The sequence below is a fragment of the Mytilus edulis genome, chromosome 7 (assembly GCF_963676685.1).
Source record: "Mytilus edulis chromosome 7, xbMytEdul2.2, whole genome shotgun sequence".
Taxonomy (NCBI): Eukaryota; Metazoa; Mollusca; class Bivalvia; order Mytilida; family Mytilidae; genus Mytilus; species Mytilus edulis.
The window spans coordinates 740066-757789 of NC_092350.1; the positions used below are offsets into that span (position 1 = coordinate 740066).

General features: G+C 31.8%; 1 protein-coding gene across 1 annotated transcript; it reads left to right on the top strand.

Annotated features, from left to right (window-relative positions):
- The first annotated feature begins 713 nt into the window (after positions 1-713).
- LOC139529690 (uncharacterized) lies at positions 714-14517 on the top strand. Its single transcript, XM_071325543.1, has 5 exons — positions 714-843; positions 6556-7246; positions 8108-8570; positions 9959-9982; positions 11434-14517. Coding segments are annotated over exons 1-5 (4047 nt in total). The 5' UTR covers positions 714-841; the 3' UTR covers positions 14301-14517.
- Positions 14518-17724: the final 3207 nt, after the last annotated feature.

The window sequence follows — 17724 nt, forward strand, 5'->3', positions numbered from 1 at the left end:
ATGAATAGGCATAGTTTAACCTGTATTTTTAATATTTGAATTAAATTGGGTGTTATCATAATGATTATCCAATAAAAAAAGCAAGCAAATCAACTAAAGTCTTGCTCTACATGCTTAAAGAAATGAGCTGTAATAGACAAAAAAAATAATAATTATACAGTGAAAATACACCGCATATACAATACTAATGATTCGCTCCACAGTTAAAATGAAAGAATAGTATCATTATTCGACAGTAAACATGACTAGCATTACGAAATCATCATAGTGGAATTTAGTTAAATATGAAGAAACTGAATGACAAAACATATTCTACGTTATACAACTTTAATAATTGTATTAAAATGAATATTTTTTACTGCAACAACATCTCACCTGTTAGTTATAAAGCACTTGCACGATCTGTTCGTGAAATGTCCTAAAAATTCACCTATTATGGTATATATTTCACAGTTGGATGGCTTTAGGCGCGATAAATCCCGCTCGCATCTCTTACTTTGTTTTATTAGTATTATGTATTTCTGAACATATACATTTTAACTATTTTTCTTCATTTTCTTCAAAAATTAAAAAAAGTTCGTCTGTTTATTTATCATTCTACATTAGACATTTATGGCATATACAGTAAAAATGATATTTTAGGATCCGCACTTTACATACACTGTGTACTATTATAGTTTAAACGATTATCGATTTTCATATTCAAAATCTATAAATAGCTTATCAGTAGTTATTCATTAACTATTTATTATAATACGGCCTCTTCCTGTTTACAGTGCAAATATTGATATAAGGGATTACAAAAGCAACTCGACGACGTGATGATTAAACAGTAACTAAAATGTGAGTTTTAGATATGTATGATATATAAATATAAATAAGATTGAAGATTAAAGATCCTGACACAGTTATAACTATTTAAAAAAAACACAAATAAACCACATTGTTATAGCTTCATTCATTTCTTCAGATATCAACTGAACGTTCTTGATGCAACAATGGAGTAACTAGTGCCCTTTGTAACGTTTTGCACTTCATAGAAATATGCCAATTTTCTATTTAAACTTTTGCTATATGAGACATACCCGAAAAAGTCTAATGTTTGGTAATAAGAAACAACAGGAAAAAAATGTCTTAGACCTGGCATTGCGGTCATAAAACTTTCGAGCACGATTTTTGTACTCGGACTCAAGAATCAACCAATCAAAATACTGGATTTTGTGTTTCGAGCATGATTTTTGTGCTCCGAGCACTGAGCAAAGTTTTATGACTTCAACCCCAGGAATTATAATAGCACAAATCATAGAACACACATTGAGGATCTAGGAACTGTTGTCTGTAATTCAAACTATTCTTAAATGTGGTAACAATGGCTATTTTAAAAATTGTACAAAAAAATTCAGTTCTTTCCTGTTACCAAGGTGAATCAATTTTATAAAGTTTCTAATGGGAATAAGGAATAAGTTTAAGACACTATTTGTGGTTTACTAGTATATCCTGCAACAGTATATCAAATGCAAATAATCGATTTTAGCATTTGCAATACAAAAGGTTTAGACATATACTAGAATATAGTCAGATATGTAGGTAACATGAAAGAATCCGGAGTAACAGGACAACTGTAATAGAACAGAGTTGGAAACAGAATGGATTTTTTTTTCTCAAAAAAAATGCTTTATTTTATAGTTTAAGAAAAATACATAATTTCAGATTGGTCACAAATTGTAGAAAACAGCAAACAATGTAATTTATCCTTTGAAACTGTATTTGCAAGATGAAAAATCTGCCTAGGTAATGACAAATTCTAAAATAAATTCCTTTCTGTTACTAACTAATATACTAGAATTGCACAATGTTCCCTGCTGTTATCAAAAGAAAAAAACCTATTTTTACATTCAATATACTGTATATTTTTTTGATTTTTTTTAATATAGTGATGATAACTTATATTAAATGAAATGGTTGGCATATAGTCGATTAACTTTTTGATTCATCAGTGAACATCCTTCCTGTTCCTGATTATGGTTATGCTGTTACTTTTTATCAGGTAACATGAGAGAATGTAACAGAAAAGAATAACGCAGAACTTTTTGTTTATTTACTCGAATTGTGTAGAAGTTTGCTTCCATTTACATATCAATTTGATAAGATGCAATAAAACCACATGAAGTGTTATAGTGCTGACAATGAAATATTCTCAGAAGGTACACAAAAAGGCTGTAACAGGAGAGAACAACAAAATTATTTTTCTCCAAATTTTGATCTTTTGGGGAGTGCAGATTTTTCAAACTGGCTGCTATTCTCATTAACATATGGAGTCATACATTCAGGACATGATGCTCTTCATGTTGCATTACAAGAAATAAGTGTTTGGTCTTTCAAACGTGTCCACAGGTTGAAAAAAACCAGCGGTAACAGGAGGAAATAACCCCTGGGGACAACATTGAAAAGACCTTTAAAAATGCAAAATTTTCTTACATGCTTTAGTTATAGCAAAATTTGACCAGTAATGGAGACGTTTTATATATAATCTATCAGATTTGTGAAAATCGTAAGGCTTAATTTAGATATTCTTTGAATGATTAAATTTTCAAAAAATAACAAGGGGACAACATGATTGTTGGGGGGTTGACTATTTCAATTATAATATTTTATTAGAAGAATTATCAAAAAGAATGTTTAATTGAGTGACGTTGGTGCATTATATACTCTAGTTAATACTTAAACTTAAAATTTTCCCAAAAAATCCTGAATAAAAAAACAAATTGCTGGTGAAAGCCGGGACATGGAAATTAGACTTTTTCATATCTTGACTCTTATCTGTAAAGCTTACAATGTGATTTATTGTGTGATTGCTGTTTTAAAAAAAATATTTCAAATACAAATATATATTGAATTACATAAGATAAAATGTGAATATCAAATTATGTCATAGAGCACGTGATAAATATGTTCACCAAGCAGCACAATCAAATTGAGCTTGTATCAATATAAACTGGAATGTTCAAAGACCTGTACGGATTGGAACCAGCATAGTAGGATAACTGATCGTGACGCTACGTATTTAACGCGTTTATCACAACTCAATATAACTAGAAAAAACAACTCCATGAACGTTTCTACATAAATATGCATCGTTTTTTAAATCATAAATCAATTACACTGGGACATATCTTAAATCTTTAAAAACAAATTCATATCTTTATTGTACAATGCATATTTCACAAAGCAGTCCTTTGTTTATTATCTATTACATTCAATATCTAGATACGTCATGTAATGTATGCGTTCTAGATATTTACCCATACATTATATAATCAGTTGAAAGTTCCCTTTTTATTGATTTGTAATGTTTAAAGTTTATTTGAACAGTTGAAAGGCAGTGTCATTTTACCTGATCTGAAATAACCGTGAAATAGAAATTTTGTAACTGATTTTTATAGTTCGTTCTTCTGTTGTACTGTTGCACAACTGTCATAGGTTAGGGGAGGGTTAGAATTTCGCTTACGTGTTTAAACCAGCCACATTCTGTATGTATGTGCCTGTCCGAAATCAAGAGCCTAAAAATCAGTGTTTGTTATTTGTTGAAGTGTTACATATTTTATTTTCGTTTATTTTTTTTTCATAAATTAGGCCGTAACATTTCTTGTTTGAATTGTTTTATTTTTGTCATTGCGGGACCTCTTATACCTGACTTTCCGGTAAGGGCATTTCTCATTGTTGAAGGCCGTAATAGAGCTATTAGTTCATGTGTCATTTGGTCTCCTGTGAAGAGTTGTGTCATTGGCAATCATATCACATCTTCTTCTTTTTAGTGTCTCATCCAAAAACAGCAGAGCAATTACAAACAAAAAGCGACGACAACAAGTGATTCAGATAGAGTACTAGTGCATATTCTGCTTTCCGTTGTGTATATTAACTATACCAAGCCAGGAATATGACATTAGTTATCCATTCGTTTGATGTGTTTGAGCTTTTGATTTTGCCATTTGGTTATGGACTTTACATTTTGAATTTTCCTTAGACTTCATATTTTTGTGATCTTACCTTCTTTTAAAATGTAATTCAATATTCATTTTATCTTTTGCCACTTCTGAAAATTAAATGAAAAAATAAAAAAAAATGATTCCCAATTGAAGAAGCCTGTGTATATGAATGTAGGTGTAAGCCTCTCATATCTGATGAGGGTCAGTTAAGAATATATGAAAGGATCATGACTGATTAACATAGGACTATATAAATACTTATATATAATAGTTAAATATTCTATCTGTTTTCAAAAGAGCAATTAGTTTTGATAAAAATAGGAAAAGTGTCATTATCTCGGATATTCAGATGCAGTAACACTTTGAAAAAGATGTTTTTTATAATGAGTCATTTGTAGACGAAACGCGCGTCTTGCTTATATATAAAATTTAGTCCTGGTATCGATGAAGAGTTTATTTACAACCACTGGGTCGATGCCACTGCTGGTGGAGATTTATTTCTTCGAGGGTATCACAAGCCCAGTAGTCAGCACTATTACTATTTGTGCTGACATGAATTATCATTGATATTGTTATATTTATAAATTAACTGTTTACAAAATTTTGAATTTTGTGAAATACTAAGGCTATTCTACCTCAGGCATATATTACCTGAGCTGTATTTGGCAACACTTTTAGGAATTTTGGATTTCAATGCTCTTCAACTTCGTACTTTATTTGGCTTTTTTAAAACTTTTTTGGATTCGAGCGTCACTGATGAGTCTTTTGTAGACGAAACGCGCGTGGTAGGTTGAATACTAAAATTTATGACAAACGCGATGATTTTGATTTTCCTATAGTCAACTTTCCATTTCTGTGTAGCAACATTCCTGTTGCACCAGCATATGGAGTATATATGTCTAAATTGATACGCTACTCTAGAGCTAACTCAAAGTACGTTGATTTTGTTGAACCAGGAATACTGCTTTCTCAAAAATTGCTAAGACAGGGCTTTGAATGAATCAAATTAAGGTCATCACTCAAGAAATTTTACGGTCATGAGCTGATTGGTCATTATGACAAAAGTGTGTCAGAAATCATATCTGATATTCTTTCTCAGCCATAATAACCTTCCATCATTAACGAACTTAACAAGGAAATAACACGACGGGTGCCGTATACGGTGCAGGAAATGCTTACCCTGCCGGAGTTCGTGTTTTTTCTTATTTCTTATTTATAACTGTTGATGTAATTTGTTTTGGATTTGTGAGTCTTGTTTACTCCTTGGTTTTGATTTTTATTGTCTTTAATACAAATTCTATACACTAAGTTTAATTTTGGTCAATTTTACAACATTGTTAAAATGTGAACTTTTGGTTATGTATTGGAAAGTAGAATGCTTCTGCTACATAAATATGGGCTGTTTTGGACAATACAATGCACATATATCGGGTTCAGCATCATTAAGTCATGCTAAATTACTGAACTTTTCACAAATTTAGCATTTTTGATAAAATTTAGTTTCGCCTGTGCATTAAGTATTTTGTTAAAACAGCAAGGAGTGCACTAAAGAATTTATGAATGTTAAAACAAAGGTTATATACAATATGTATGGATAAATTTTTGTTACGAAACACGTTTAAAAATCCTATATATCTACATGGAGTTATTTTCTATCAGAACTATAGGTCATTATTAGGAAAAATCAACCCGGACGATTCCAAGTTTCATTAAAATCTGCGCCAAGGCACCTGTGTGAGGTCACTAATTTACTGATTAAAATGCAAACTAGAATTCATTTAAACACTTATTTGATGTTGATGTTGATGTTTATCGTGTGTTGTTGCTAGTTGATGTTTACTTTTTAATTTTCCATATTTGATAGGTTTCAGGCAGAAACAATCTTTTTCTTCGTGGAATTTGAAAATCTTATTCATTCACATTGTTTTTAAATCATACGTTTACATATGTATATTCGTTTTTTTGTGTGTGTAACACGTACGTGTAACACGGTTTTGTGCTCTCTTCATGCCATTAAACAAATCTTGATATATCTAGTACTTTGTTACTAATGTTCGATTGTCCCAATATTCTCGTATTCTATAGAAAAATACCAGTGTACCACGTACTTGGAAATGGGAAGGGGGTATCTTATCCTGATTCTGACTTTATTACTAAAAAAAGAATAAATGTCCTGACATACAAAGGAAAGAAAACAGTTGATTCAATATATTTTAAAAATACCAAGTGACTTTTATTTTCATACACCGCAATAATTCATGCGTGTCTTGCTTCGCGCATATATTGTAAATTTTCTATATTTCTGGTTTATATCTAGAATAATAAGGGAGTGTTATAAAAGAGCCGTATCAGTTCGTATCAAAACCTAAACGCATCAGGAAAGAATAACCCACCTTATTATGGTCGGTAAAATATGATAGGAATACAGCAAAAATAATGTTTGTTGACGGTATATAAGTCAGAAAATGCATATGCTAGGTTTTTGTTGGTTTTATACTACAGGCAAAAATATGCTTTATCTAGAACATCATTGTCTTTCCTAATAAAATAATATCATTTGGTATTTTAGGTTAAGTACACAAAAAGAACGAGAGAACTTTTACAGAATCTCAACAATTATTGTTGATCATGGAAAAGAGTCATTGATTTTGCTGCTAGAAAATGAACTAAAGGCTAGCAATCAAACACTTGAGGATTTTATTAACTTGAACCAGCATGAATTATACCATTTATGCTTTAACAGATATGCATGTTGCCAATGTAAAAATGGAAAATTACCACTTACAACTCCCGCGAGTAGAGTTTTGCATCCTGATCAATTAAATATACTGCTGGATAAATCCGGTCAACAGCTACCTTGTCATACTATAAGGAGCTCGTTACAATTTTGTTGTTGTCCAGCAAAATCCACACTTACTACAAAACATCTGGATTTGACACTTCTTCGATGTCTGCTGATAAATTTTGCCTCGATCTGTCCTCCGAATAGCAACATTCGGCTTGCAGTTGATGACCTTATTGGATATCGGAATAAATTGTATGGACATGCACAAGAAGCCAAATGTTCAGAAACTGACTATATACTTTACAAAAGTCAAATTGAAACAGTCATTCTTACAATTGCAAAATCGTGCAATAAAGAAAGTGAAATGAAACAAAGACTCAAAGATGCTGAAGTTCGACCATTAGATGAAACCATATGTCAACAATATCAAAATTGTTTGTTGTTTGATATTCAGCGGAACGAAGACATTAAAACGGTAGGCTGAAAATTTTGTACGAATGGTAGATAAACATCTTCTCCTGTATTCTCTATAAATAATATTAAAAAAATTAATAAAACAGGAAATAACAAAATATTAAAAAGCGGACAGTTATATTTATATTCATCTGCTATCTGAAAATAATATACTCCAATCAAATGTAAAATCTGCTGTTGATCGCTAAACGTCCAGTGATAAATGTATCACGCAAGGCAAGAACAATGATGAAGGGCGGAAATATTATAGGGAAAGTATATTCTAGATAGAGGATAATTTTTCTTGTAGCAGGTTACTTATGATAGCTGAAAAGAGATATTGTTAAACGCTCACAAAGCCACATAAATATTTCGAGTACATAAGTTTGTATATATTTAGTTTGCGTCGGATGAAAAATTCGTCTGAGTATTTGTTCGTCCATTTGTCATGTTTTTAATCTAAACGTATGCATGCCTTGTAGTGTGTATGAAACTAGGATGAATCCACGATTTCTTTTTTTACATAAGGACATCCCTGTACCACGTAATATATGTTTTGTCATTTTCCAAAAAATAAATCACAAAAATACTTAACTCCGCTGAAAATTCAAAAAGAAAGTCCCTTATCAAATGGCAAAATGAAACGCTCAAACATATCAAACGAATGGATAACAACTGTCACATTCCTGATTTGGTACAGGAATTTTATCATTTAGAAAATGGAAGACGATACCTGGTTTTGTCAAGGGGCTTTCTGTTTGAATTTGAATTTCCTTTGGAGTTTGAATTTATGTTATTTTACAGACACGGAGCCGTTTAGACTTGACATTCTCACTTGCTCAATAACTGTCTAACTATTGTAAATCTCTAAATTATTTTACAGGAAATAAAGCGTTTAGACGAGCAATCTAGAAAAACTGAGGGCCAAGTTGTTCAGTGCATTTTGGAAACAAACAATACTATTACCACCAATATTTCGTCACTCAATAAAACAATTACAAACCAAATCGAAGGAATGCATTTGGATGTTGCTAATAGGGATGAGATTTTGTACGAACGAATACAAAGTATGGAGGCTAAAGTTAATGATGAAGTCAGCAAGCAGACCAAAGACATTATGAGGACAATAGAAACAGAGAAAGAGGATCGACGGGTGAAACATGAGGAACTCATTGAACATATACAACAAACAGAGCACAGTATCAGAACAAAAACAGACGAAAAAACAGAAAATATTCTTACAAAAGTAGAAGAATCAAGACAAGACATAGATGATAAAATTCTCAATCTTGGTGAGGATTTTAAAGAAGCAATAAGCAGTGAGGCCGGAAAGTTGGGAAAAATAGGTATATTTAATATTTTAAAATACATTTCATGTAAATTCTCAAAACGAGATCTTATGCTGACGAAATTCCGTTACCTAAAATTTTTTGTGGTTTATTTCGTGTTAGAAATTACACTTTCAAAAATCCGTTTTGGATAAGCGACAAACAGGTCAATGAATCATTGTTTGTGACCCCTATATGGACAATACAGCTAAATGACCGATCCATAAAACTACTCACACAATAGCATATTTTGACAATCGAAATATATAAATACTATTTTTTAAATAGGTAGGTATATTAGAAATGATTCATGCAAGCCACGATTATTTGTTGGCAATTTTCAAAAGTAATGAGCATTACATGGAAATGTTATCCAACTGTATTACTTTGATTCGAAAAGGAAAAATACGGTTATTCAAAAATACTGAAATGAAGATAAGTGTTTCCTATTATAGTTCATTCTATTTAACCGCATGCATTTTCATCGGTGTATACTACTAAACGCCTGATCCATAGTTGATATAATAATATTTTAACTGCAATTTTTACTTGCTAAATGAACTCATCATAGATACCAGGACCAAATTTAGTATATACGCCAGACGCGCGTTTCGTCTACAAAAGACTCATCAGTGACGCTCGAATCCAAAAAAGTTAAAAGGCCAAATAAAGTACGAAGTTGAAGAGGGCATTGAGGACCAAAATTTATAAAATGCATACACGCGAAAAGTGCAATAGAAAATGGAACAATATCTAACTCAAAATTCCGATTTAATGAGATCCTTTCCTAAATTGGAGCTAAAAAGAAACAAAATAGTATCCAATTTGCGAGTTTTATTTCGTCTGACGTAAATCATGTTTATGCATTGAGAACATTTGTGGAATTTTCGTATATATTTGTTTGATTAAACACATTAAATCCCAGTTATATTCAGAACGTCTTGATTTTCATGGAATGAAAACCGTAACATCAATAATTAAGTTAATCTGTGAGTTTGTGATAAATAATATTTTACTAATATATTTAGAATAATTCCACAATTTTTTACATGCGGAAAACTCTGTACTTAATCAGGAGTATGGCATTTTGTTTTCATTCGTTAGAAGTGTTTGAGATTTTGATTTTTATAATTTTGTAAGGGACTGCGTTGTGAATTTCCCTTTGAATTTGGTATTCTGAAATTTCAAAAAGTTGTCCAAAAGATGGCTACAGTAATCTATGCCTTGGATAGAACTGTATGTATTTCACTGAATATGTCATTTAGTTGGAATGTGCAATGAACTATACAATAGTTTGAATCTGAATACGACCACAGTCATAGTATTATGAAATGACATTAAAACTTTCATTTGAAAAGCCAAAGATTTACATTGTTATTATATTATTATTTTTTGTTATCTTTCAGATGTAAGAAAACAGAATCTTATAGGTAAGAAATTTAACGATTTTTTGTTATTAAAACATTTTCCTGACGGGTACATCTGTCTTAAATATTTAAGAATTCTTAAATAATCACAGATACATAAAACAACAAATAACACAAGACCTCACTTTGATAGTTAATAAACATAGTTCAGGTAATACTTTAATGTTATTCCATCAATTTATATAATGTTTCTCCAAATCGGTTTCTTCTTCTTCGATACATATAATGGAAAATGTCGCTTACTGAAACTCGATTTACGCCACATTATCAAATGGTGCTAAGTTGAACTGATCCTGCTCAATATATATAGGACACGTGCGATGTATAAACAGTGTTGGCATGCCATAAAACCAGGTTCAACCCACCACTTTTATTCCCCTTTAAAAGTGTCCTGTACCAAGTCAGGAAGATGGCCATTGTTATAATATTGTTCGTTTCTGTGTGTGTTGCATTTTAACGTTGAGTCGTTTGTGTTTTCTCTTATTTTTGAGATATTGAGATAAGACGTGGCACGGTACTTGTCTATTCAAATTCACGTATTTGGTTTTGATGTTATATTTGTTATTCTCGTGGTGTTTTGTCTGTTGCTTGGTCCGTTTCTGTGTGTGTTGCGTTTCGGTGTTGTGTCGTTGTTCTCCTCTTATATTTAATGCGTTTCCCTCGGTTTTAGTTTGTTACCCCGATTTTGTTTTTTGTCCATGGATTTATGAGTTTTGAATAGCGGTATATTACTGTTGCCTTTATTTAATAAGTTCATTTATATGATTATATAAAGTGTTTAATTTTTAAACGAACGGGTATCTGAAATGTTACAATATTGTTCATTAATTGTTGTTTTTACTGTTTAATGACATGTGTTGTATCTAATATTCAACTGTCGTTCTTACGTATCATTGGGTAAGAAGGAAAATACTTTGCTTTGAAAGTTTATCCATCAGTTAATTTAATGTATCGACTTCTGTAGAAACTACGTTTAAGTTGGTACCTAACACTACAGGGAGATAACTCTGTAAATTCAACAGAACGTTTTAATTACATTGTATTGTTTAGAGAATATTAAGCTTCTCAATGATCACAATAAGATTTTAGTGAAACTGCTATATAACCAGTGTAATTTTTCTGAATAAACGGTTGGTTCAATTTTTTTGAAATTTTTATATTTTTGACAAAGGGTCAAAGTAAATACTTTGTCAAAATTTAAAGAAAATGAAACGAGCCAAATTAATTTTGGTTAATGTGTTGGATACAACCTTAACTGAAGAAAAAATCGATTAAGAAAACCGAGATGACTCTATTGTCCTGAATAAAAGTACTTATAAATCTTCAAAGGTTAAAATCAAAGCATATATTTAATTGTGTTTCAATATTTTGATTGTATAAAACATAAAAGAAACTAGCTTTAATAAAAGAATATCATGTAAATACTGTTTACTTTTTTTTTTATATATATATAGATCACAGCAATGCGATCATCCAATGTCATCTGGAAGATGAAACATTTGTTAAAACATATGCACTTGAGAAGGGAAGGACCGTATTAAAGGAAGAAAACCTCTTGATTCTCTTAGCGAAAGGAGGGTCTGGAAAGACACAAATAGCTCGTCGTTTAGCATCTATTTACAAAGACGAAGGGTACGTTCCACTTTTCTTCTCAGACAAAGATGTAATTAAGTACAGAGATTTAATTTCTTTAGATGAAAAGCATGTCGTCATTGTTGAAGATCTGTTTGGTAGGATAAACGTTGACTTTTACGAAGATGACCATAGAAATATTCTGGATATTTTATCAAATTGTTTAAAGAAGTCTTCGCATCTAAAAATGATATTTACAATCAGAAATGATCCGAAATGCGAGGAAAATATCTTGACAAAGCACAATATATTTCATAAAAAGTGTATTCTTAATTTGGATAATGACTTGAAACTTTCAGATAAAGAACGTATTCTCATTCTTTTGAGTCACATGAAATGTAATTCGATTATCCCGTGTAAAAGTCCAGTAAAGGTAGATATATGGTTTGACTACAATCCCATACCATGTTGTTCGTCTGAATGTTCTGCTGATGTCATAAAGTTATCAAACGGTAGTACTCAAATATGTACTGACATATTGTATACATGCTGTATGTGTGACACATTTCTTGGATTTCCGGAAACCTGTCGTATGTTTTGCAGCGATGAAACACTGACATTTCTTGGTATGGCATACTTCCATAACACTAACAAATCCTTAGTTGATAAGATAAACGCTCTGTTCTCAAAAAGCTTCGATACCTTATCATGTAGATATCAGTACTGTGTATTGGTATATACTGCTTTGAAATGTAATTTCCTCGATAACAATATTTTAGGAAGCCATATTGAAAACGATGAATTGTTCCGAAAGATATTTTCAATATTTGATGATAAGGAAACAAAGATAAGAAAAACATTAGTCCAACAAGCTATACGTGAACTTGAAGGTGGATATCTTATCAAAAGCTCACAGTATAGTGAGTTTCATCTGGATTGTACTTTTCTGCCAAGTGATAATGCTTACATGATAAAACACCAGGCCGTTTGTGATGCTGTTCTTGTTTCATTTGGTAACGAATGTTCCGAAATATTACTCGATATGGACATCTGCGATCTTGGATTCCTTTTGAACTATATCAGACCAAGCATCAAACCACCTGATGCTAATTCTTCCGTCATTCATGTTAATCCAAAGCTAGTCCTTGATAGACTCTTTCATTTTCTGGAGATAGACATTTCTTTGCACTCCATGAAATTAGAAAAAATAATAAGTATATCCCATCCATGGCGTCCTATGCCAATTGATGATGAAGATGATGAAGACGATAATGAAGAACAAAAAAAGTGCGATGAACGTGATCTATGTGAAAATACTAATGACGCCAATATATCACACGATGCACAGGCAGAGGAAATTTGCAGTAAAAAAAGCACTGATGATGTTCATGTCTTACAGGATTTACAGACAGAAGATCTTGGTAGTGATACGGATGATATCAATACCTCACTCGTTCAACAGACAGAGGATCTCGGTAGCGATACGGATGATATCAATACCTCACTCGATCGACAGACAGAGGATGGTGGCAGCGATGAAGGTAGCTCAGACGACGAATATGACGAATATGAAGATCAACAGTTTAGTGAAAACGCAGGTCGATTTTTACGTGGTTATGCAGAACAGGTAGGGGAATATATTCGGAAATGCATAATTGAAAAGAAATATGCTTCATTTGTCAAAACTTTTCTCGGAAGACTTTCAAAACTGTCACCCCCTCCGTATCAAATTACGAGCTTTCTTAATGGACTAACTAGAAGGGGCACTTGCTTGATGAATTTAGCCATCAATTCCGACATCATTCGTGATTTTGCATTAGAATATGCTGACATAAGTGTCATTTGTCTACTTTTTAGACCTGATAGTTCGAGTGTAAAACATTGCAAGTTTTATAAACTAGACGATAAATCACTCCAAGACAAACTTTTTGCAATCATTGACGGAAACAAGAAATATAAAATTATTATAGAAATTGGCAAATTTTTATACAGAATGAGAGTTGAACAAGGAAATGATGGATTTGTCAATAGATTTTTGGACAAAATGCTATGTGAATATCAAAATCGGGATAATCTGTATAAAATTCGATACCTTATCGATGGTATGTCCAGCAAAGGCAAACACACGAATATTGTTTCTCATTTTAAAGAATTCATGCAAAAATATTTACTAGCCTACGGAAGTATTAAAGCTATCATAGGCCTTTGGGAAGTACTGAACACTGAAACATTCCAAAGCAGTCAGCCGCAAAATAATCCACCTTTGATGGTTGTTCTGGAAGATAAGTTCAGAAATCACATGCTGTTCGGCACAGATGTTGAACATGGAGTAGATTACAAAATACATACACAGGAGTATGGAGCATGCGTTTTCAATCTCTGTTTTAAAGTTCAAGACAACACATGTATTGACGAGCTGATATTCAAACTTGATGAAATGTACAAAACCTCTATTCGTGGTCAATATTTATTGAAATTACCTAACAATGTTCACTTCTTATCTTATTTCTATAAAGGATTTACAAACTTTAAAATGCGAAAAGATGAGGCATTGAAACTTTTCCCTCTAGGAATGGAAACACTGATTTGTCATACTAAGCGATATAAAGCATTTTTAAGGACAGTAAGAGAAGCAAAACGTCATCAGTTAGACGAAGACGATTACTTTGAAGCGTTTGTCAATTTACTTAAAAACCTTAACATACTCGATCCAAACATTAGCCGTGTTGATGCACTTATGTTTATTTAAATGATAGGATATTTCTAAATCACCTATTCAATCTTTATTTCTGTTGCATTATTCTTCAAATCAATGTCATGCACACTCGCACGCATGCGCATATGCTAGATTTCATATATGATTTGTTGTTTCAATATGTTTCATCAAATTATATTGGAATTTTATAACAATATTTTACATATTACATTATTCTTATGAAGCATAAATGATAAACACAAATGCCAAAGTTTCTAGTTTTTTGTTTAATCCAGGGTAGAAAACTGATGTTCAAATATGGTAAATTGATAAAAAACAAAACCGTATACAAACCGAAAACCTCGGGAACACACCAAGCACTAGTATTGGAGGTAAACAAAGAAACAACAGGAATACCAGATTGCAACAAAAACAAACGCTAATACACATAGAAATGAAATCAGATAAGAACTGCCGATTTCCTGACTTGATATAGGATGTTTTTGGTAGGTTGGACCTGGTATAATAGTGTGCAGAACCTCCAACTTTATGGCATTGTTTGAAAATATCGATAAAACACTACATGGCAGAAATACATCACAAAAACACAAGAACTTTCATTACTGAGAAACGCACATAACATAATAGCCGACACAACATGCTAATTGTAGAAAAACAACAACTACATATTCCGTCAATGACAAACAGCACAGGATATCAACAACAGTCACACGCTTACGTAACTAACATGGAAACTAGAATATCGAATATTATGTAGAAAAAATGCGCGTCTGGCGTATCAAATCATAAGTCCACTATTTGTACAATTATTTACAAAAAAATAGTCCAATCAATCTGTGTAAAACAAAAAGCAGTTTTCGATATTAATATTTTTTGTAAATTGAAGATTTGAAACAAACATGAAAGTCCAAACAGTTGATAAAGGCAATTATCAAAAATATAAACGCGCGTTTTTTTTTTTTAGATAAGACTTGAATTTACAGAAAATAAAGATATGAATAATAGGACATGTCATCACAACAGTGTCGTATAAAACAGGACTGAAACTGAAATATAAAATGAAAAAAATTCAAAGGAACCCGATGTGCATTATGATATTAGATACAGCTGTACATTTTCAATGGTGTTACAAGCCAAACTATTTGATAATCAGGCATTTTATGCATTTTATTCAGGTGAATGCCCAAAATTAATCATTTCCTGTTTTGTAAATAAGAACTATGCGTGAGATAAACATTACTTACTTTAAGTCCATTTGCAAGATATTGTCTTAATCATCAACAAAATTATAAATATAATAGTTATTAATCACTTGTTGTCTTTGTAAAAGAAATGAAAAGCATTTTGATACTAGTCATTATCAGGATAAACAATATTAACACAAATCTACCATCATACTTTAAAGATATAATGTTCAATCAGGGTCATCTCCCATTGAATACTATGACGGAATCTATATGTAAATGAAGCAACACTAGTATATCAATGTTTAAAAGTCATAAATTGATTAAGAGATCGGTCGGTGTACAAACTAAACTACAGAGAAGCACATCAATGATAAGAGGGAAGCAATGGGCAACGGAACACTGAACTGCATCAAAACAAAACAAAAACAAACGAAGAAACGGAATAATTGATAACAGTTGCCATAATCCTGACTTGGAGCAGGACATTTTAAGAAAACATGGGGGGAGAGGGGGTTGAACCTGGTAATATGGCTATCCTATCCGCCCGCTTATCAATTATATGACAATATTAACACATACCGATTAAATGACAACACTTCTTGACAGAAATACAGTACAGAACACTCAGCACAAACAAATGTATAGATATTTTTTTTGAATAGTACATTACAACATGTTAACCGCAAAATCACAACGGATATCTCCCGTGAATAAAATACAGAACTGGACCCCACACAATGTGCGCCACATGAATGAGCGAACGTCACTAAAATTGATTTGTATCTTTTCACATGTAATCTTGAATTCATACAATTATATGAAACGATGTAAGAAAACAAAAATTATTTTCACAAAAGAGTCCCATTATAACGGTTTTGAAAGGCTATTTTAAATTTATCTTATGACAAAACCATAAATACTTGAACTAATACAATACTTTATCTATGGAATAGGTAAATTAATTAGACTATACTGATTAATAAGACATGTGAAATGTACAGAAAATATAGTATTCAAGCCATAACGATTAGAAATAACACAAACATCAAACGTAATATCAAAAACATGAATGACGGATGTGTAATACCGAGAAACGTCGTATAGCATTGTGAATTAACACTTGATAGAACAGTCATATTCGGTAAAAGGTCACATTACCGAGAAACGTCGTATATCATTACGAGTTCACACTCGGCAGAACAGTCATATTCGGTAATAGGTCACGTTCGATACTTATAATATATTGTTATAAAGCAGCAAGTTTATATTTTACACGGTTTTATTTTTCACATGAACTTTAATTTTTTAATAGTTAAGGTTTTGTTCGCCTCTGCAATCTTATTATAGTCACAAGTATCGTGCACATTCTGCCACATGTTGACTTACTTTTTTTTTATCTTTTTGATGCCGTTGGCGTATTTGTTTTGTTTTTCTTTTCAAGACATAAGGGAAAGAAGAAATCAATAAAATTGGATTTTTAATTTTCTATGAGCAGGCTTTTTAAAAAACGTCAAGATAAATGATCGATGTTTAAAGACATCAGCACATGGGCAAATCTTTCTATTAAGTTCTAGATTAACCTTCATCAGAAGACACATCACATTTATGTATTAAAGTATTAACTTATGGTGTTGATCAATTGTCTCATAAAAAGAAACATCTTTATTTTATCATGTAAGATGATTGATCAAGCTATGACAAATTAACAGTTGGTTGGAGTATAACAAGTCTGACTGTAGTGTTTCATTAATGGGTAACACACACCAGATACATGTAAGATTTAAAACTACTAAATAAAGGCAACAGTAGTATACCGCTGTTCAAAACTCATAAATCCATGGACAAAAAACTAAATCGGGGTAACAAACTAAAACCGAGGGAAACGCATTAAATATAAGAGGAGAACAACGACACAACACCGAAACGCAACACACACAGAAACGGACCATGCATCAGACAAAATACCACGAGAATAACAAATATAACATCAAAACCAAATACATGAATTTGGGATAGAAAAGTACCGTGCCACGTCTTACCTTAATATCTCAAAAATAAGAAAAAAACAAACGACACAACATTAAAATGCAACACACACAGAAACGAACAATAATATAACAATGGCCATCTTCCTGACTTAGTACAGGACATTTTTAAAGGGGAATAAAATGGTGGGTTGAAATTGGTTTTGTGGCATGCCAAACCTCGCACTTTAATGGCAAAGTTAAATATAACATTGAAATGACAACATAATATTACAGGACTACAAT

What these genes read in the sequence shown, in the direction of transcription:
- LOC139529690 (XM_071325543.1), top strand. An exon ending in CGGAAAGTTGGGAAAAATAG is followed by an intron (nt 8,571 to 9,958) that starts GTATATTTAATA and finishes GTTATCTTTCAG; the next exon opens with ATGTAAGAAAACAGAATCTT. An exon ending in AAGAAAACAGAATCTTATAG is followed by an intron (nt 9,983 to 11,433) that starts GTAAGAAATTTA and finishes ATATATATATAG; the next exon opens with ATCACAGCAATGCGATCATC.